General features: G+C 45.8%; 1 protein-coding gene across 2 annotated transcripts in view; it reads right to left on the reverse strand.

The window, feature by feature from the left end:
* Positions 1-12,517: 12,517 nt before the first annotated feature.
* Positions 12,518-21,650, reverse strand: part of LOC109512322 (disco-interacting protein 2 homolog B-A) — a 35,589-nt gene continuing 26,456 nt past the window's right edge. For both annotated transcript variants that reach the window (XM_019863942.1, XM_019863941.1), the window contains 7 exons: positions 20,039-20,209; positions 19,875-19,936; positions 19,757-19,814; positions 19,606-19,680; positions 18,283-18,457; positions 17,023-17,146; positions 12,518-14,756 (listed from right to left, as the gene is read on the reverse strand). In XM_019863942.1, coding sequence (XP_019719501.1) covers positions 14,504-14,756; positions 17,023-17,146; positions 18,283-18,457; positions 19,606-19,680; positions 19,757-19,814; positions 19,875-19,936; positions 20,039-20,209 — 918 coding nt within the window. In that variant the 3' untranslated portion in view covers positions 12,518-14,503. The remainder of the gene's footprint in view (positions 14,757-17,022; positions 17,147-18,282; positions 18,458-19,605; positions 19,681-19,756; positions 19,815-19,874; positions 19,937-20,038; positions 20,210-21,650) is intronic.

Raw genomic sequence — 21,650 nt, forward strand, 5'->3', positions numbered from 1 at the left:
CTTTCAATGTTATTTAAAATAACATTGAAAGCCACTCAACTAAGTGGAAATAATATGACGTAAAGAATACAGAGAATAATTTTGTTAACATATTTATGAAAGTAAAATAACAAATTTATGTTATTCTCAGAAAAGTAAATTTACTTTTCTGAGAATGTTTAGGCCAGCAGAGAAGGCCTTGCTGGCCCTCAGGGTCCGCCACTGCTTAAATGTCAATTCAGTGCCAATTCTGATAAATGTTGCACCCATTAGCCAAAAGGAAGAGTCATACACATGCACAGCAGCCCCAGAGATGGTCCAAGAGTCAGATGAGGAGCCATCATCTCCTCAGCTACATGTTCACTGCAAGACTCCTCAAGTGTGTGTGTGTGTGTGTGTGTGTGTGTGTGTGTGTGTGTGTGTGTGTGTGTGTGTGCGTGCGTGCGTGTCCATAATATGCCTAGGACAAAAACCTATGGGCAGGCCTCAACGGGTTGCATCCCTGTAAAAGAGGGGTGATAGGGAAGGAAAAAAAAATTAAGTCTCTGAAAATCCATAGATTTGTTTCTAGATACATGCTTAGATTAGTGTCTTCAAACAATTAAAAGAAGTGGTGCTCCGATTGATCGGCGACAGATTCTATCAGGACAATTTCCTGGGAAAAGTACATGATCGGCAAATATCAATCAATGCATTTCATTGCTGCTCACAAAAATCTATCATTCGCAGTTTGGACTTTGCAGCCTTGACATGTGTGTACCAACAAAGTTATTCTGCTCCATCAACAATAACAAGCCATAGGTCACTGCCAAACTCAGGCAACTTTGAAAAGCTAAAGAGGCCGCCTTTTGAAGTGGATAGGGCACTGTACAAATGCGTTCGAAACCAATTGACAAAGGAAATTGACATCGCAAAGAGAGCTATGCAGAGCTGCTGAAAAAACAGTTTTCTGCATCTGTGTGGAATGGCCTGAGGGCAGTTACAAACTACAAGACACCACCCCCACAAGCTGTGAACAATAAGGGACTGGCTGATTATCTAAGTAAGTCTTTTTTCTGCAGATTTGAAAAGGACACTTCCACTTCCCACACCGGCCCACCCCCACCAGAAACAACCTTATTCACACCCCAGACCCCATTCCCTGCCTTAGAGATCCACGAACAGGACGTGAGACAACTCTTCAAGCAGCAGAAGATCAAGAAGGCTGGGGGGGCCAGATTAGGTGTCCCCCTCCTGCCTGAAAGTCTGCGCTGACCAGCTGGTTCTGGTCTTCATACAGATCTTCAATAGATCCATCGAGCTGTGTGAGGTCCCATCCTGCATCAAACAGTCCACCATCATCCCAGCCCCCAAGAAACCAGCAACGTCGGAACTGAACGACTATCGGCCTGTTGCTCTGACGTCTGTGGTCATGAAGTCTTTCGAACGCCACCTAATCACCATCACTGGATCACTGCTGGACACCCTGCAGGTCAGTGGATGATGCACTCAACATGGGGCTGCACTACATCCTGGAGCACCTCGACGGCACTGGGACCAATGCAAGGATCCTGTTTGTGGACTTCAGCTCTGAGTTCAACACCATCATCCCGGACCTCCTCACCTCCAAACTTCTCCAGCTCAGGGTGACCCCTACGGTCTGCCAGTGGATCCTCAGCTTCCTGACGGGAAGGACAAAACAGGTGAGGCTGGGAAGGACAAGTTCATCAACACATTATACAACCATGGTCCCCCAAGGATACGTCCTCTCCCTGCTGCTCTTCTCCCTCTACACGAATGACTGCACCTCAGTGCACCCAGCCATCAAACTCATAAAGTTCACAGACGACATCAAAGTCATCGGCCACATGATAAGCAGATTATAAAATGGATGAATTGATGGACAAAAGTCAGTTCCGGACACTTGTGATAATTGTGATTGTAAAATGACAGTCCAGATAATGAAATTGGGAGGCCAGCACCAATGAATGAAATGCTGAGTGAGGCAGCAACTGACCTGAAAGCTAAGATCATGGCGAGAATGAAGGCTGGGCAACATAGAAAACAATTACAACGGCTATGTGAAGTACCACCTGAAAGTCCCATGGAAACTGTGAATGCAGCACTGAGGGTGATCCCTACCGTAGCAATCATGGAAAGCAATGAGCTGATATACGCTTCAGCATCAGTGACCCGAGAGATGCTTGGCCATGAGAGCAACCGTGGGAGCCATGAGATACATGACCCACCATGGAGAAGACGGCTGGAGGCTAAGATCAAGGTGGCTCTGAAAGATGTGAGTCAATTGACGGAGGCCCAGAGAGGTGTGATGAAAAGGCCAATAACAATAATAAAAGGCCAATAATCAAAACTATCGACCAATAACCTGTCTCTCCACAACACGGAAGCTCATGTCAGGTGTCATTGCGGCTAAGATAAGTGGACACATGGATCAATGCATGAGCGAAGCACAGAAGGGCATTGGTAGAGATACCAGAGAAGCCAAACATCAGCTCCTGGTTGACAGAACATTTGTACAAGACTACGGGTCCCTGTTATGTTTCTGTCTGGTTACATTTGGTTTTGTGCCCTTTTTGTCGCCACCTGTTCTCGTTATCAGTGTCCCTTGTGTTTAACCAATCAGCTCCCTCAATCCTTTGTGTCTTGTCCAGGTGTTTCTCGTTGCCTCGTCATTTTGCTTGTATTTGGTTCCAGAGTTCTGTCAGTCTTTGTTGGGTCATTGTGAGCTGTGAATTGTGTGTATGTGAGTGTCTGTGTGCTCCGCTCCGGTCACATTTTGTTTTATGTCATAGGTTTCTTTTGATTCTTTGGATCCGTGCGATTTCCAGGACTTTGTTTGAGCACTTATATTTGGTAATTTTCCAGTGTACACCTGTTTGTATTTTTGTTGAATACATCTTGGTCAGTTCCACCCTGCTCCTCTTTGCCTCTTGCCTGCTTTTTGGGGTCCAACCAACTACCATCATGCACAACGTGACAGTCCCGACATACCAACCTGTGAACAGCCTGGAATGATTACAAGAAAGCCTATGACTCGATGCCACATACTGCATCATTGAATGCTTGGAGTTGTATCAGGTGAACAGGACCCTCAGAGACTTCGTTGCGAACTCGATGAGGATGTGGAAAACCACACTTGAAGCCAATGGCAAGCCACTTACCCAAGTGTCCATCAAATGTGGCATATACCAAGGTGATGCACTCTCCACACTGCTGTCAGTCACTTCCTCGACATGGATGACATAAAGCTGGATGCGAAGAGCGAAAGGGACATAGACTCCCTGATCCACACAACCAGGATCTACAGCAGTGACATCGGGATGTTATTCGGACTTGAGAAATGTAATCGGATGGTGACTAAGAGAGGCAAGGTAGTCCACACTGAAGGGGTCTCACTCCCTGAAGGAACAAAAGCAGACATTGAGGACAGCTACAAGTACCTAGGTATCCCACAAGCCAATGGCAACCTCGAACTGGCAACAAGGAAAAACGGCTCCGGCCAAATACCTCCAGCGGGTGAGGCAAGTCCAAAGAAGCCAGCTCAATGGTAAGAACAAGACCCGGGCAATAAACAGCGATGCCTTGCTCGTGATCAGATACCCTGCAGGAATAATAAGGTGGCCAAAAGAAAAGATTCAGACCACGGATATTAAGATCCGAAAGCTCCGAACCATGCATGGAGGGTTCAATCCCAAATCCAGCACCCTGAGACTGTATGCAAGCCGTAAGGAAGGAGGCCGGCGACTAGTGAGTGTGAGAGCCACTGTCCAGGATGAATCATCCAAGCTCCATGAATACATCAAGGAGAAGGCTCCAACGGATGACGTACTCAGAGAATGTCTCAGACAATGGGGAACAGAGGATGAGGCGCTGGAAGAGGGACCATCATGGGAGGACAAGCCTCTACATGGGATGTACCACCGGACCATAACTAAAGTGGCTGATCTCAAGAAGTCCTGTCAGTGGCTCGAGAGGGCTGGCCTGAAGGACAGCACAGAGGCACTCATCCTGGCTGCTCAGGAGCAGGCCCTGAGCACCAAAGCCAAAGAGCCCCAGATATACCACACCAGACAAGCTGGCAGGGAAAGCTTCCATGGAACGCCATAACCAGGTGGCTGGCATACTCGACCGAAACATCTGTGCGAAGTATGGACTGGAAACGCCAAGGTCAAAATGGGAAACACCTCCAAAGGTGGTGGAGAATGACCGAGCGAAGATCCTGTGGGACTTCCAGATACAGACTGACAAGATGGTAATGGCGAACCAACCAGATATCGTGGTCATAGATAAAGGGCAGAGGAAAGCTGTTGTAGTGGATGTAGCGATCCCAAGTGATGGAAACATCAGAAACTGGAGAAATACCAAGGGCTCACAGAGGAGCTGGAGAGAGCCTGGAAGGTAAAGGTGACAGTAGTGCCTGTGGTGGTCGGAGCACTCGGGGCAGTGACCCCCAAACTGGATGAGTGGTTGCAACAGATCCCGGGAACAACATCGGACATCTCAGTCCAGACAAGCGCAGTGCTGGGAACAGCAAGGATACTGTGCAGAACCCTCAAGCTTCCTGGCCTCAGGACGGACACCATCTGAGGGGTGAGAAACGACAATCACACTTGCCCTGCAATATCAAGGTCTTCGTCATATTCCTATTTTCTCCAGCCCCACTTGCTCCTACCTGATTGGCCGTAGCGCTCCCATGCTGAGCTCTGTGTCGTAACCAAACGAATATGATCCTGGATAGGCGGCCAAAGTGAGTTTCCTGCAGAGTGTCCAAGCTCTTCCTTCGAGACAAGGTGAGATGCTCAGTCATCCAGGAGGGGCTCAAAGATGAGCCGCATTGAGAGGAGTGAGATGAGGTGGCTCGAGCATCTTGTCAGGATGCCACCTGAACGCCTCCCTGATGAGGTGTCCGGGCATGTCCCACTGGGAGGAGGTCCCGAGAACGACCCAGGACACGATGGAGAGACGATGTCTCCCAGCTGGCTTGGGAATGCCTCAGGATCCCCCAGGAGGAGCTGGAGGAAGTGGTTGGGGAGAGGGAAGTCTGTAATTCCCTGCTTAAGCTGCTGCCCCCGCAGCCCGACCTCAGATAAGCGGAAGAGAATGAATGATGAATGAATGAATTCCTTGGTGTGTCTCGTGTGCCAAGGAGACATACCGGTGGCGGTAAGTCTCCACGCTAACCTTACCGGCACCGGAGTCATCAATTTGTGAGGTCTCATGCTGAATCTTAAAGAATAGTCACAATTCTGATTGTCGGGTATTTTCTGATTTCGGCCATTTAAGAGTAAGGAGCTCCCTTTACCTCTTGACTACCAGGAAAAAAAATGTTGTCCAATCACATTTATTTTGACATTCCCCAATCTATGTGAAGTAATTGGACTCCTCCAAAAAAATTTTTGAAATCCCACTGCATTTTTTAAACAGGCTCAAATACACTTAAAACAACTCAAACAACACTTTAACGTGTTCATAAGAGTCTTATAATTAAAATGCCAACAGCATTTCAAGACAAAATGTGGTCGATAAAAAGTATTACTTTTCCTCTTCCCATAAAAAGTGCTTACACTGAGGGAAGCCATTTTCTTACTTTTTCTAACCCCTACAAATTTGGTATCATTGGAAAGCACTGAATGTCCTCTTTAGAGTAACAAAAGGAGTTAATGCGATTGGAGGCACTGGGTGGGACATATTTAGGTTCACAAATGTCTTCTACAGAGGACAAATTTGAACTACTGGTAGTCAGGAGGATATTTTTGCCTGCACAGGAGAAGAAATACATGCAGTTTCAAAGTCCCTGAGAGAAATAGCTGTTAGTGTGCATGTTAACGCCACCTTCATGTCATTATCCAAACTAGGTTCCAACGTTGGCAATGGGAGTCGTGGACAAGTCGTCTACAGTTACATTGTCTCAACCTGGTTTGTATTGGATGTCGTAGGTGAAGGACAGCAGTCGAGATGACCACCTGGCTTGTTACACACCTGCTCTTCCTTGACCTTTTGAAGAGAGAAGTGTGATGAGAGTGCTGTAATCAGTGCATAATATGAAATGCCTTCCCCACTGGTATGTTCCACACTTTTCTGTTGCCCCCCCCCCGCCTCCTTTTCAACAGTTGGGTACTTCCTCTCGACCTGCGTGAGTGCGAGTGTTTCAAAAGCAAAAATCCGTTCAGAGCCCCGAGCCCTTTGAAGATGGCGCCATATTTGGCAGCCATCTGCAAGAGCTCTGCTTTTTTGTTGTTTTTGTCTTTGGTTGTGTCATATGGTGTTTGTTGTGCTTCGTGTGACCAATTGTAGACTGTTTTCAGCATTGTGGCCACGACATTTGTTGAAGGAGAAGAATCTGTGCTTGATGGTTGCACCTTTTTGGCAGCACATGTGTACCAGCACTGATTTTGATGGAGGGAACGTTGGCGCTATTTGTCTGTCGCCGCTCGATAGCCGCAAGGCACTTGTGTTTTTTGTGCCTGTAATGGACAGCATTTTTCACGTCCCCGTTTTGTTCAGCGGAGATGTTGGCGCTGTTGGACAGTCTGCGTTGGTGCAGCTGGATGGATGGCTGCTGGAGCTGCAGATGAGGAGAGAGGAGCATCGGCATGGAGCGCGGATGCATATTTGGAATACAGAGTCGGCTCTTGGAATTGAAGCGGATTTACCTGGATCAGGGGAAGTGAACCAATCTGTTTTTTTTGTCAATAGATGCTACAGCTTCTTGTTTCCTTTGAATCTTAGCCTGTAGCACGTCTGGAACGTCATGCGCGTTTTGAGTGTGACTTCTCTGACCCACTGCTGAAAGAACACTTTGATTCTCTTCTCTTTCATCCATAACTGCTTCAAACAACAAGGAATAGTGGTTACAATTGCATGACTGTCCATGTCAAATGTTATGAGTTGTGTTATAATTACCGTATTTTGTTATTTTATGTTAACTATTCTATAAAGTGCTTTCTTACAGCTACAGCTTTGGTGAAGGCGCTGTATAAATGAAGATGTATTGTATTGTCAATTCAGATCTGTAGTCACAATAGTTTGCAAGTTTGGATTGAACATCAAAGGGTCAGGGCTGTGTATGATGAGTCTTTCAACAATCTCGAAGCTCGTTTGTGTCTCTTAAGTCCATATGAATATTTTTGTTCCAGTGCTCTCAGCGGCTCACCAACAGTAGCATAGGATGGTATAATTATGAAATACTGTACCATGACATGAGCCCTTGGAATGCCCTTAACTTGGGCAGGTAGGTGGAAGTGCATCAGATATAATATCGCTGTCACATCAGGCTGCAGTCTTCTTTCTGACACTGTGGGTCGCAGGAAGCAAAGTTCTGTCTGTATTAAGTTGCATTCGGATTGGTTCAGTCAGAGTTCGTGTTGCTGTTGGTGTAGTGGTACACTTGTTGGACTTGTGTGCGGGCAGCATGGGGTTTATTCCCACTCAGTGACGGTGTGAATGTGGGTGTTTATGGTTGTGTGTCTCTGTCTGACTGGCAACCAGTTGGAGGGTTGTTCTGCCCTTCACCTGAGGTCGGCTGGGATAGGCTCCAGCAATTCCTGCGATCCTCTTCAGGTTCGGCTGTGTTCAAAATGGATGAATGAATGGATCAGTTGGAATCCAGTATAATAATGTACATACAGAAGCACAGTCCGTATCTTGTCTCTTGCACTTTTTTTGTTGCACCCTACGCAATGTTGATTTCAGACCTTTAAGGATGATTGACATAATTCGTTGTTAACAGGGGACCAGGGCTGTGCGTTATCCTTCCTGTTTCAGGCATGCTGCCAGGTTGGGTCAGTGCTTTCACCATTGTTGGAGCCCTCAAGAAGGGCTTTCCGTAGTGTTCCTGTGCTTCCTAGGGAACTTTTCAGTTGGCTGAGGTGAAGGCGCAAGAAACGTTAGTTAGGGCTCGCGAGACAAGACTAGTTTTCAATTCTTACTCGGAACTTCATCATGCTTTGTGCTCCCGTGTGCCCTTCTGTTGCACCCCATTCCCAGCGTCCAAAGCAGTGGGGTGGGGGTCCTATGGCGAACTTCTGCTCCTCTGACCGGATGACTCCCAGGCAGTCCCAGCCTGTAGGTCCTGTCCCTCATTCCCCAAGGGACCCTAGAGGCTGGATGACCAGGTATTTAGACCTTGGGGCTAGCGACTGGTGAGTTTTCCTGTCAGCAGCTCAGTTACTTGGCTGCTCTTGCTTCGGACCGCCGGTGATCTCCACCCTGACCCATGGGTGAAGGATTGAGTTCCGATGACGACCCCTTGTCTCGAGCCGGTTCAAGGAGACCATCATCAATGACCCGGTGAAGGGCTTGCGGCTCGACCAGGAGCTCTCCACCCTCCCGGCCAAGGACACAATCAAAGCCGTGGGTTCTCTGGTGTACCCCGGAGAATTCGAGTCCCCTTTCTTCCCTCTATCAGAGAACAGGGGCGGGTACGGGCCAATCCTGAACTTGAGAGAACTCAATCATCATCTTATGATGTTAACTTTTCACATGCTAACTAGAGCCAACGTTTTATGGGAAGCTGCCCGATGAGAGGATGGCTACTTTCATGTCCCTATAACACCTCATGACAGGTGTTTTCCGACGGAGGTTGTCACAAGCAGTTCCAGATGCTTCCTTTCGGCCTTATCTTTTAAATTCTAACCAATTTAAAATACATTAATTTCGGGTACTTGAACAATAATGGCTAAGAATATAAAGAGAGAAAAATGAGTGGAATAAACACCACTATTGTGATCCAATTGTCATATTTATTAACCATGAGAGTTGCACCTGTTTTTCACCATGGCCACAGCAGCCAACAACGCACTTAAGTGTCTTGGGCAAAGCCCGGCAGTGCTCCACCGCTGATAAAGTGCTCCTTTTACACGAGGTTTCTTTTGGGCCGGCTGTTACAATGACCACATCTGGCTATGACAGATGACTTGTAACTTGCCAATGCATCATTGAAATGTGGGCCCAAGCAAGAAAAAACAAAATGAAGTGTACAGCTGTTGCCTATAAGAGAGCCTGAAAGAGCTCCTACAACCCCCTCAACGCACATAAATCATAATGTGTGCGAGTGTGTGTCAGTGAGAGACAGACACAGAGAGACAGAAGCAGAGAGAGAGAGAGAGAGAGAGAGAGAGAGAGAGAGAGAGAGAGAGAGAGAATTAGACAGGTAGAGGTAGTTCAATTGAGTATTATGTTCGAAACATCATTTTTGCAGGTTGTCTTGGAAATCAAATAGCTGTGGTCAATTTAAATAATTTCATATTTGATAACTGGGTGGCCCAGTAGTCGAGTGGTTAGCACGTCGACTTCACAGTGCAGAGGTACCGGGTTCAATTCCAGCTACGGCCTTCCTGTGTGGAGTTTGCATGTTTTCCCTGTGCCTGGGTGGGTTTTCTCCGGGTCCTCCGGTTTCCTCCCATATTCCAAAAACATGCATGGCAGGCTGATTGAACACTCCAAAGTGTCCCTAGGTGTGAGTGTGAGCGCAAATGGTTGTTTGTTTCTGTGTGCCCTGCGATTGGCTGGCAACCGGTTCAGGGTGTCCCCTGCCTAATGCCCGAGGACAGCTGGGATGGGCTCCAGCACCCCCTGCGACCCTTGTGAGGATGAAGTGGTTCGGAAAATGAATGAATGAACAATGAAAACATTTGCAAATTGAATGTTTTTTATTCAGTTGACAAGTTTATGTTAATAACAGAGAGTTATCAGCAGACTAGCCAAGTGGACATGTTTTTGTTTTGTTTGTTTGGTTTTTTTAACCAAGCTGTTACTTTTTGGAATAACCATCCATGAGAGGCGATCGCTCTAAGACTGCAAGGGAAGCTCAGCTTCCCCTAAAATGTCAAAAAATAAGTGATCAAATATATGTGTGTATTTAGTCTCATTGACTAAATATGCAACTTTTGTTCGAATCAGCTTCTTCTTACTGGTTACGACGCGACTCTCTTCTCATTCATTCCCGCAGCTTCACTGTGCTTTAAACTGTGTGGACGCTGAGCGTCTACAGTCCATCTAGAGTAGGGGTGTCCAAAGTCGGTCCTCAAGGGCCGCTGTCCTGCCTGTTTTCCAGCTCTCCCAGGAGCAACACACCTGATTCAAATCATCAGGATCGTTCTAATGCTGCTTCAGAGCTGGCTGATTAGCTGATCATCTGAATCAGGTGTGTTGCAACCGGAGATGAAAAACAGGCAGGACAGTGGCCCTCCAGGCCCCGAGCCGGACATGTCTGGTCTAGAGAGTTCGAAGCCCGTTGTCCCAATGCATTGAAACGAGACGAGTCATTGGATAAATGCTGGTTTTGTCCTGCCCATAGGACGCTCAGCGTCTCTGGTCGTCAATGGACAGTGGGCGTTTATAGGCTGGCCCGGAAGCTCAACTTTTTTGCATGATGATTGGATGATCTGTCTGAGGCTGAACCTCTTTTTGATTGACAGCGAAATGAGCCAATCACCGATCTTTTGGTGTAGGCATCTGTGGGAGCATTTTTCAATTCTCATTGTGTTCTGAGTTGAACTGGAGACTTCTTCCAATCATTTTAGCGACACTCTGTTGAAAATGACTAGCAACAGATTAATCTTTTATTTCTGGTGTGTTTTATTAAATTTGCTTGTGTTCGCAGACTGACTTATATCACCACAGTTAAGATGCTGAAAAAGAGGCCTTGTTGGTATGACGGTCATAGATCCCCCAGTGGACCGGAATTTCCTCGAAGCTGTCGGGAAGTCGTTCTCCATGGCCAAGCCCAAGTTTTTACCACAGCCACCACCAAAGCTGCGTTGCCCTTGGCCAGCTGCAACCCATCAGCTGCCTCCCACAGGCTAAAAAGGACTCATTCAGTTTGACAGCATCCTTCACTGCCAGTGTCCTCCAACAGGTTTGGGGATTGGTGCCGCAGAATGCATCGACCCCCTTACAGCCACAGTGCCGGTCACGTTCATTGAGTGACACTGCCAGTGCACACGGCACGGATGCTGTTGTCTCTCATTTAAGAAATGTCTGTGAAAACTGTGGGAAAATAACAGGAGCTTCTGACACAGCCTCTTATTTTTTTATTATTTCACATGAACCACATCCGATGACAGCGTGAAAGCTTTTTTTCTTTTCTCAAGCCAGCTTTGAAGATCATACACCATTGATTGAACTGCTGCTTGCAGCTCGTCAATGCATAGTGGAGAGACAAGTCATTGTTGAGGTATGCATTGTGGGCCCTTGGCTTCCTAATGACACCAAACGCAAACACGTGCCCATGTACATCAGCCTGTGCTTGGAATTACTTTGGAGAAATGGAATGAACGTGAATGAAGAGAATCCCTTGTAGAACACAGCAATGAACAGCACCTGATGAGCATCCAGAGACCGGCGGAGGACATTTTTACATCCCTAATAGAATAGCACCGAAAGAGGTCAGCATTAAATTATAAAACTTTATTAAAAACCTTGTAAGAGTAACAACAGAAGACTAGTCAAAGTGGCTCACATGCTTCAATTCGCCATGAGTGCTTCTCACGTGCCCGTTGCATACATGTCACTCAAAGCAGTGTGATGAAAAAGAGCAATTCAACCCTGCTAATATACTGGATATTCAATTCCAGAGTTGGATGGAAAGGGTTCAAATTACAGTGGAGGCGACAAAAATGAAAAGGAATCAAACCGTTAAAAAAATGAATTCAAATTTTTTTTATCTTAAAAAAAAAAAATCGCCATAAAAGCAAATCACCCACACACACTCGCGCGCACACACACTCGCGCGCGCACACACACACACACACACACACACACACACACACACACACACACACACACACACACACACACACACACACAAAACAGTATTCGGAAAAGTGCACGGTGTTCCTGCCAGAGTCATCTAATAATAGTCCAATGGTTATTTTTTTTGTTTTTTCGTTTTTTGCAAATGAAAGCAGAAAAATGCTGTCAAGTATTAAAGATCAGTCAAGTCTCATTGACGCTGTACACGATAAGACCAGTGATAACATTATTTGACCTAAAAATACAGAATACACATTGACATCCTTACCCTCATTGATCCCCTCCACCTGTGTCAACGCATCTCCCTCTGTGACTTGCTCATAACTCGCTCTCTGCTGTTCTGACCTTGTTCGAGACATTCAGTTAGCATTAGACTCCGTAATGACGGCATGGAGGAGAACTATGAACCGCTTGGTTCGAGGAGCTTCCAAATTAAGTATTCCGCAGGTTTCAATAAGGCAAAAAGTTGTGTCCTCACTCACCGATATCTTTAGTATATAACGCTGTCGTCCATCGTGTCACGATGGAGCTTATTGTGAAAAGGTACGGCCCCGTCTTCTCAACAAGCAACCTATTTGACGATCTTGACAGTGCCGATGGGACGGTTTTTATGCACCGTTAAAATGACCCTGAAGCACATTGCGAGAATGTGCTCGCAAAGACCGTGTCATGTGCTAGTTGAGAACAGTCATTCTCATCTGGTGTCAAAAATAAAACGAGAAAGATTTGGTGTGGAGAATTGCTTTTACTTTGAAATGCTGGCATGGTAAATGTCCACCTTGTCTTTTTTTAAGGACACCAAGTATTAAAAGTCATTTGATGTGCAGTACAGTCATGTGTGGGTCTTTTTTTTTTTTTTTTGCGGTAGTAACTTTTAATTCATGCAATTGCCGTGTTTCTCCTTGATTAGTGCAATTTGACTGTCCTCAATAAATGGTGTGGAACGTGCCTTTCCCATGCTTCTAGACATCCTGTATTTTTTTTTTTGTTATGAAGGATGTCATGTCAGATATTTCAAGGCTATTTCAACTGAAATATAAATGTGCTCAGATTAGACATCAACAGGAGACCAGTTGAGAAGCCGCGCTCGAGAGTGCGCCACGCCAAGCGTGAGCCATTAAGGTCCACACATACATGGATATTAAAAAACAAACAAACAAAAAGTACATTTTCCTTGCCCCAGGATTTTTGACAATATATAACCACCACGCACCTATCAAGTCTGAAATTAAACAACCAAGTAAATCTTTTGTTAGCTGCCTGTTTTCCAAAATGTGTCGGTGAGCAAGCCCTTTTAAACTTCGAGGGGTTGTGACCTATCAGTGCAGCTAATTTGCATAATTCCGTTCCCACAATGAGTCTCTCCTCCCATGACTGGGGAGCTAGGCTCTCTGAAGATCCACCAGTTTTGAGCCACTGATGGACTAACTACACAGAAGCACTACCGTGTCAAGCCAAAAGGTAAGCAGTGCTGCAGATGAGCATTAGTTCACGTTAACTGGCTAACTGGCACTTACTCAAAATTTCAGCTAAGTGGCTGACACAGAGGAGGGGTACATTTGTGTTTGTACATTTGTCCGCTGCATGCACCATATGCACAGATCTACTATACTAATTGACAAATGTAATTTGACAGCTTGGTGATGAAGGGCTACCTCCACCGGTGAAAACACAAATGACGCTTTTACTTCTTCATGAAGGCTCGCTTTTCTCTTTGAAAACAAAAAGCCGCTCATCTTGTCACAGTGCATAAGCGCCGCCCCTGGTCATTGTGGTCACAAAGATGCGAATCGATTGACCCAGCAATAAAGAGGGGAGCGGCAGCTGTGGCTCACTTCCACGAGACAGGACCTTGAAAACAGGTTAATTTCAGCGAGGGGGGAAAAAAAAAATGAAGGTGGGTATAGTGTGACCTAATTCTTGAAGACTGGGATATTTTGACGAAAGCATTTCACTGGAATGTTATTTAGACACCTGGACATTGCTTTGAATTGGGTGGAAGTGCAAAAAAACTTTAATGGCATCTAATTTTGTCAATATCCGTGTGGGTGCGGCCTTAACATGCAGCGGGCTGCCCTACTAAAGGCTCCTTTGTGCAAGAATTGTGCAGGAATCTCCCCCTCCCCCCACTCCCCAATTTGTGCTGTCAAATGAAAACCCTGTTCAATTATTAATTCAATGTTGTGTGGGCCGCTGTCGGCGGGCTGCGGCAGAAGACGATTCTTTTTTCTATTTTTTTGTCGTGATAGGACATGAAAAAGAGCAGCTAAATGGTCACAAAGCAATTAGCCCTCATCTTAACTCTCCTGACTGCCATTCAAGTGCATTTTCAGGACGTTTTTTTGGAACATGCGCTCCCATCGTGCACATACCAGGACACCCCCTGTTGGCGGCATCTGTTAATACTGAAGCGGAGGTTTGCCCCTGGGACGGCAGCAAATATGGAAGGGAGAGCGTGTTCCCTTTGAGCCAGGCCGGACAGAAGTGGACTCCGAGGTGCGAGGACTTAAAGTGCGAGGGGGAGGAGGAAAGTTCCACCTCTTCTCGGTAGCTCCAGTCGGTGCGCCTCACTGCTATTGAGAGGTGAGTGCCCTTTATGAGGGCGAGGGGGGACAATAACAATAAAAAATATAAAATAAAAGTCTGGATGGATTGTTGACATGGAAAGCAATGAATGAATGGGAGAATGCAAGGCATTAAAAAAGATGAGCAATGACGAAACGAAGGAAGCCCGCTTTGATTGCTCGTAACGTTCTTCCCCGCCCCCAGATCACATGTTATAGGCCACATAGATGGGGTCAAGCTGGTCGGCCAGGAAGGAGTCGCGCAGGTGCATCCGCTGCTTCTCCCCTCGAGAGTTGATGGGGATCACGCCCGGGTCCACGATGACCACGACGCCCACGATGAGGTGGTGCTCCTCTAGAACCACGTTGGTGACGAGGGGAACCAGGTCCAAAGCCTCCTGCTCGGAGCCGCTCAGCTCGGCCACCACCACCAGGAGGTTGGTCCACGTGAACACGGCACTGAAGAGAACACACGCGCAAGTCTGATGTCAAGGAACACTTGGCATCCGCGCACACTTCAAATTCCCACTCACAGTTTCAGATTATTCCTCCAAACGGGGAATAATCATGCGTTTACCAGAAGAATAAATACAGGAGTCGAGTCCCGGACTGGGTACCTGATAGGTGACCCACAAAAACACGATTTGTGGGTCATGGTACCTGTCGAAAAGATTGAAACTAATTTGACGATACGCATATGTTAAACTAAGGCGTGTCCTCTAATGAGCATCACACCAGTCTTCAAACTTGTATTCATTCAGTCGGCCTATTTGTCGTCACCATGTTGTTTGGGGCATGGTGCGTACCATACTGAACACTGACCAGAGAAAGTGAAGGAGAACGTTGTCTCTGGGGATAAGAACTGAAATTACAAAAAAGCTTATTCAAGGAAAAGGCTCGAAAACCATAATTCAAAAGCAATGATTTTCATCACTTAGTTTTCCATAAATTATTATATTTTCCTTGGATTCAAGTTGGGCGGCACGGTGCTCAACTGCTGAGCACAGCCACCCACCCGTGCAGAGGCGCATGGTTCGATTCCGGCTTCGGACATCCCGTGGTGGAGTTTGCATGTTCTTCCTGCGTTCAAGTGGTTGTTCAAGTGGACCAGGTGCCTTTTAGGAGCACCAACTTGTGGAAAGATTTTTTTTCCCCTCCACCTTGAACTTATAAGTCCAAGTACAGATCCAGACTTACTGATGAACATCTTCAAGCCACATTCAACTGCTCCCTCCCTCAATCCAAATGTGGCTCTGCTGTGTGAGATGAAGCGCTGCTAGCTATCTGGCACCGCCAATAATGATGTTTGAGAAGATTTTTGTGATTTTTGGCCGGTGGGGCAGGAACATCTGATGTGGCCCGATCTCAGCCAGACCATGCCTCCTGCAGGCTCCCCAGGTAATTTGAGTTTGATACCCCTGGTCCCTATTTTATCCATCCATCCATCCATTTTCTGAACCGCTTTATGCTCACAAGGGTCGAGGGGCATGCTGGAGCCTATCCCAGCCGTCTTCGAGCAGTAGGCAGGGGACACCCTGAACCGGTTGCCAGCCAATCACAGGGCACACACAGAGACGAACAACCATCCGCGCTCACACTCACACCACGGGACAATTTGGAGTGTTCGTTTAGGATATCAGATATCACATATTGATCGTGACAGATTTTTTTTAAATGCATTTATTTTTTTAAATGTAGGTTATTTTGAATCATCGTGCGATGGCGGCTCACATCGATTTGGTGAAGTATCGGTGTTTGGCAATGTGTCTGTTGCATGGGCCATATGCATGGACCAATTGGTAACTCCACCTTGAACTTATAAGTCCAAGTACAGATCCAGACTTACTGATGAACATCTTCAAGCCACATTCAACTGCTCCCTCCCTCAATCCAAATGTGGCTCTGCTGTGTGAGATGAAGCGCTGCTAGCTATCTGGCACCGCCAATAATGATGTTTGAGAAGATTTTTGTGATTTTTGGCCGGTGGGGCAGGAACATCTGATGTGGCCCGATCTCAGCCAGACCATGCCTCCTGCAGGCTCCCCAGGTAATTTGAGTTTGATACCCCTGGTCCCTATTTTATCCATCCATCCATCCATTTTCTGAACCGCTTTATGCTCACAAGGGTCGAGGGGCATGCTGGAGCCTATCCCAGCCGTCTTCGAGCAGTAGGCAGGGGACACCCTGAACCGGTTGCCAGCCAATCACAGGGCACACACAGAGACGAACAACCATCCGCGCTCACACTCACACCACGGGACAATTTGGAGTGTTCGTTTAGGATATCAGATATCACATATTGATCGTGACAGATTTTTTTTAAATGCATTTATTTTTTTAAATGTAGGTTATTTTGAATCATCGTGCGATGGCGGCTCACATCGATTTGGTGAAGTATCGGTGTTTGGCAATGTGTCTGTTGCATGGGCCATATGCATGGACCAATTGGTAAGCGTAATTGGGTGGGTGGCTTGGTGACGTGCTGCCTCTAACAGATATCCATTTTGAAAACACCTGTAAACAGTTTTCAAGTGTCAGAATTTTTGTTGACATTTTTCACACTTCTAATATCTTTCCACATTCAAGTTTGACGTCATACATATTGATGTCTTGTTTCAAGGCCATCACGACCTTGAAGTCAAAACGTCAAACTTGAATTTTGTCGTGCCACGCGTGGCGATTCAACTGCAGCATGTAAACCTGCCGAGCATGTACGGCAGCTCACCTCTCTGCGATGCTGCGATGAGCTCGAGACACGGACGTCTCAATGTCAATGGGGTGGTAACGTAAGCCCCTTAGTTCCAGGGTCTCATCCAGTGATCCCACTACAAATAAAGCGTCATGGCGATCTGCAGCAGGAAAGCAAAAAGTCCAATTCTATGCAGCACATTTCATACACAAGGCAATTCAATGTGCAAAGCAGAGAAAACAAAGGTAGCTTACGAAAAATTTACGAGGAAGAAAAAGAATTACAACTGTTTCGGGGATATCTGAGGTATGAGGAAAAAAAGGAAAGGTTTTAAACTGGATTTATAAGCATCGTCGCTAGCTTATTCCATTTGTGTGCTCAATCTTATGTCATTTAGTACTTTAATAAGAGTTGCTACTGGACTGTGATGAAGTCAGAATCTTGATTGGAATTGATCAAAAAGTCAGTTTGGCTTCAAGAATTTGGTGAACTGATTTAAAAAAAACACTTTCTCGACAATCTTGGACAAGAAAGGAAGGTTTCAGATGGGTCTATAAATTACGAACAAGGAGTCATCCACCTTTCTCTTTTTGAGAAGGGCCTTGATGGCGGCTACTTTCAGGGGTTTAGGAAACTTGCCTGACTGAAGTGAGTCGATTATTTACTGTAACTCGGTTTTGAAAAAGTCAGATAGTATTGAGTCAAAACAGCTGGTTGATGGTTTCAACTGCTGAAACAAATCTGTTTTTTTTTTTTGATCCACGGTATCAAATTCTGCGATGATAATTGAATTATTCCCGGGTGATTTTGAAATTTTGCGGGTTTGTGACAATGTTAGACCTGATTGATTGTACTTTTTCACAAAAGTAGCAGGCAAATTCGTTGCATTTATGTGTTAAGACAAGTTCCGCCACTATTCGATTTGAGGGATTTGTGAGTAGGTCGACCACAGCAAAAAGAGCTTATTCTTTAGGTTCTGACTAATGATTTAAGAAAAGCGTTGTCTAGCTTAAACTAACTTTTTGTTAAAAGTACAAAGACATTGTCTGGACAGGTCAAAATGGACTTGGAGTTGAGTTTTTCCTCACTTCCGCTCTGGTTTCCTGCATTTTAATTTCAAAGTCATTACGCTCGTAGTGTATCACTAAGGTGTTTTAAGTCGACTTATTTTTCATCGGAGCAAGAGCATCCAGGACATTTGAGATTTTCCAAGGGACTTTATGCAGAAGTTCATCGACAGCCTCTGCATTCACAGATCTGTTATATTCTATTGACAGTTTAAAAACAGGAGCTTACCTCCGCTAGCATCCAGGAGCTCGGTTCTCTTGATGAAGCCCAAGTAGCCCGTTTTGGCCCACAGCGTGTTGGGATCCCCAAAGCTGAGTCTAGTGTTGAAGTGGTCCGCCTGCAGACTCTCCTCGCCGTAGATGGTGTAGTAGCCACTCGCACTGTGGGGACTGTTCACCCAGATCTACACACACACATGTGCGTACACATATATACACACACACAAATCGAACTAAGTTTTGACTCACAAAGTCAGGCAGTTGACATTTTATTAAACACCCAACCTCACAAACGCAGAAGTGCACGCACACACACAAAGATGCATCAAAATGAAGCTAACGGACTAGATACGGTAAGTCATAATTACAGTAAATTTATACATTTGGGGAAAAAATTTGAATTCTACACCAAAAATATAAAACAAAAAACAAAACAAAACCAAACAAGTTCATTGCGTTCCATCTGTAACCTTGAATCACCGTATGTCATCGGAATAGTAATCCATAGACCTGCTGTAAGGACGAATGAGTAGGGGCAATAAACAGCTTTCTTTTTTTTAACATAACATTAAATCAATCACTGATGTCACCTCTCATGTTTGTTTCACATGTAATAAACATATGACACGTCCCCAGTCTACATCTTCACTTGGTGCTCCTTCTTGTTAAACATTACAACCGGACGCACTCAAATAGACGACACCAGAAAATCAATGGCCGTGTCCTACTGTGGACACTGTTCCCTATAAAATGCACTATCAAGGGGTTATGCCATTTTGTACGGGTCACCCAATGTCCAGGGAGGACAAACGTAGGCCACTCAATACTACTCGCGATGCATTTGGCAAAGTAGTGTGCATTGATGCTCACTCAACAGCTTCAACTAGACCGCAATGCATTGCACGCTGGAAAACAACAGGGCACAAGCGCAAACATGAAAGGGATACTTTAGCTATAGACCACGGAAATCATGTATTCGTTTTTAATTGAAAATATGTTCAGTTTAATATAAATACTGTATGTTTTATTCCCAATAAATAGTCAGAGATCTTAATGCACCGGTGCGTCATTACAGGTCCGGTGGTCACGTCATTTGCAAAAGCGGAGCGAGTGGTGAGCTGGCTGTCCGAATCACAAAACAGAATGAGGGCAGTTACTATATAAAGCGCGACATATCGTACAAGACTATATGACTATATGAAGAAGGGGTTCGGCAATAAGGGTGGACATTCGGACACAGCATTTCCTTTGTTCACGAAAAAAGGACCCGGATACCGACTGAAAGTCCAGTTGAACCAATGGTAAGTTTTTGCAATCGTCTCGATCCACTTACCTCGCCGAGGTGGGAGTCTCCCAGCGGTCCTCGGGTCTCTGGGTTGACGATGATGACTCGCACCCCTGGTAAAATCTTCCAGCAGAACACAATCAGCGTTTAGCTGCTGGGTTTGCGTCATGGTGTCAATCTAGCAATAATCAACACTCACAGTGCCCGACTCCATGAGCGGAAGACTCTGTGGCGCCCCCCGTTCCACCAGCCTCACCCTGAGTGACACAGACACGTTTTCATAACGGTAGTGTCACAAAAGTAGCGTTGAGCATTACCTGTCATGACGTAACGACTTCATGTCAACGTAGACGGTGGAGGGGTCTGGTCCAGCCGTGCCCTGTAACACGGCCAGGAAAACCCCCAAAAAAGGAAGCATACAGACAGCCATTGAGTATGTAAACCGTCAAGAAATTAATGAATTGAGCGTCAAAATTCACACCTGCATACAGACAGCCAGGTTGACCCTGGAGCCGAAAGCGGTACTGACGGCTCGTGATGATAGGCCGACATCTTTGAAGAGCTTGGAGAAGGACTGCGTGAGAGCAAGTCGGGGCCGCTCCTCAGCTATCACCACGCAGCTGCGCACGCATGACAAATTCACACCACGTGCCTGTAAACGTACAGGTGCACACAGCTGAAGTCTTGTCTTGGACAGCAACATGTTAATTATGAGCTATGAGAGAAACATGGACAAAATATGCACGGTGGCAGACGACTGCCTTTATCGCAACGGGCACCATCCAATTGTCTTTGGTACTCTGTATGTCACATATTATGACCACAAAAGTTGTTCAGCAAAACTGCTTTGCTTTCTTCTTGCAGATGAACGGATGGGCTACAACTTTCTGACAACCCCCGTCATCTTGCCTTACTGCGGTGGCATCCAATAGGAATTAGAGCTGTAAACATTGATGAATGGGCCCTGAAATCCCCTTTTAAATGGTGAAAGCTCCAAATGCATTCAATGCTTCACCCACATGAGATGGCGTCAGGGAAAAAAAATATTTTCACTTGTACACCGTCCATCTTTTTGGGATAACTACTTCCCACTGCAGCCCATTAGGACAAATTCCTAAGTAGGAGTTAAAGTCAAAGTTCGAGTCTTGTCATTTGTCTAAAATGGCCAATGGCATTAGCAAATTGGTGCCGTTGTTAAATCCAGCTACTTTCATCTTAGGCAGCTGGCTAAAGTAACACCTGTCCTTTCTAATGAGCACTTTGAGGCAGTATTTCATGCCTTCGTCACATCACGGCTGGATTACTGTAATGCAATTTACTTTGGAGTCAGCCAATCCTCCATTAAACGTCTCCAGCTGGCCCAGAATGCTGCTGCTCGCCTCTGGACAGGTATTCGTAAGAGGGAGCACATCTGGGATCCCTTCACTTGGTCCTGATACATTTTAGAGTTCTTTTTAAGATCCTATTATTTGTTTTAAATGGCCTCGCGCCACCTTACCTCTCTGAGCTCATCCGCCCCAACACACCTGCCTCAGGTCTGCGGACCCAGACATTATTAGAAGTACCAAGAACTAAGCGGCGGCTCAGAGGGGATCGAGCCTTTTCCGTTGCTGGTCCCTCTCTCTGGAATGACCTCCCACTGAATATTCGGCAAGCCCCCTCGCTGCCCATCTTTATAACTCGTCTCAAAACTCATTTGTATTCTATGGCATTTGACATGGCATGACTCAGACTTGATCTTAGTCTTACTCTTTGGTGCGTTTCCTGTTTTTGTTACTAACTTGTTGTTTTATTGTTGTATATATATCATATTTGCTCCACGTACAGCACTTTGTATACAGCGGTGGGTGTTTTAAAGTGCTCTATAAATACAGTTGAGTTGAGAAAATTGGAAGAACAATAACATATACAATCATACTTATACATTCATTCCCAACTATTATGGAAACAACAACAAGAGCCAGATTAGATGCATAAAACCAAATGAGATCAACACAACTGACAATGACATTAACCCTTTGGGGGACAGCGGTTACTACAGTGGACAGCTTCTCATGTTATCAGTTTACAGGGTGCATGAAAGGGTTAAATAA

The sequence above is a fragment of the Hippocampus comes genome, unplaced genomic scaffold (genome assembly GCF_001891065.2).
Source record: "Hippocampus comes isolate QL1 unplaced genomic scaffold, H_comes_QL1_v1.1 scaffold467, whole genome shotgun sequence".
Lineage (NCBI taxonomy): Eukaryota > Metazoa > Chordata > Actinopteri > Syngnathiformes > Syngnathidae > Hippocampus > Hippocampus comes.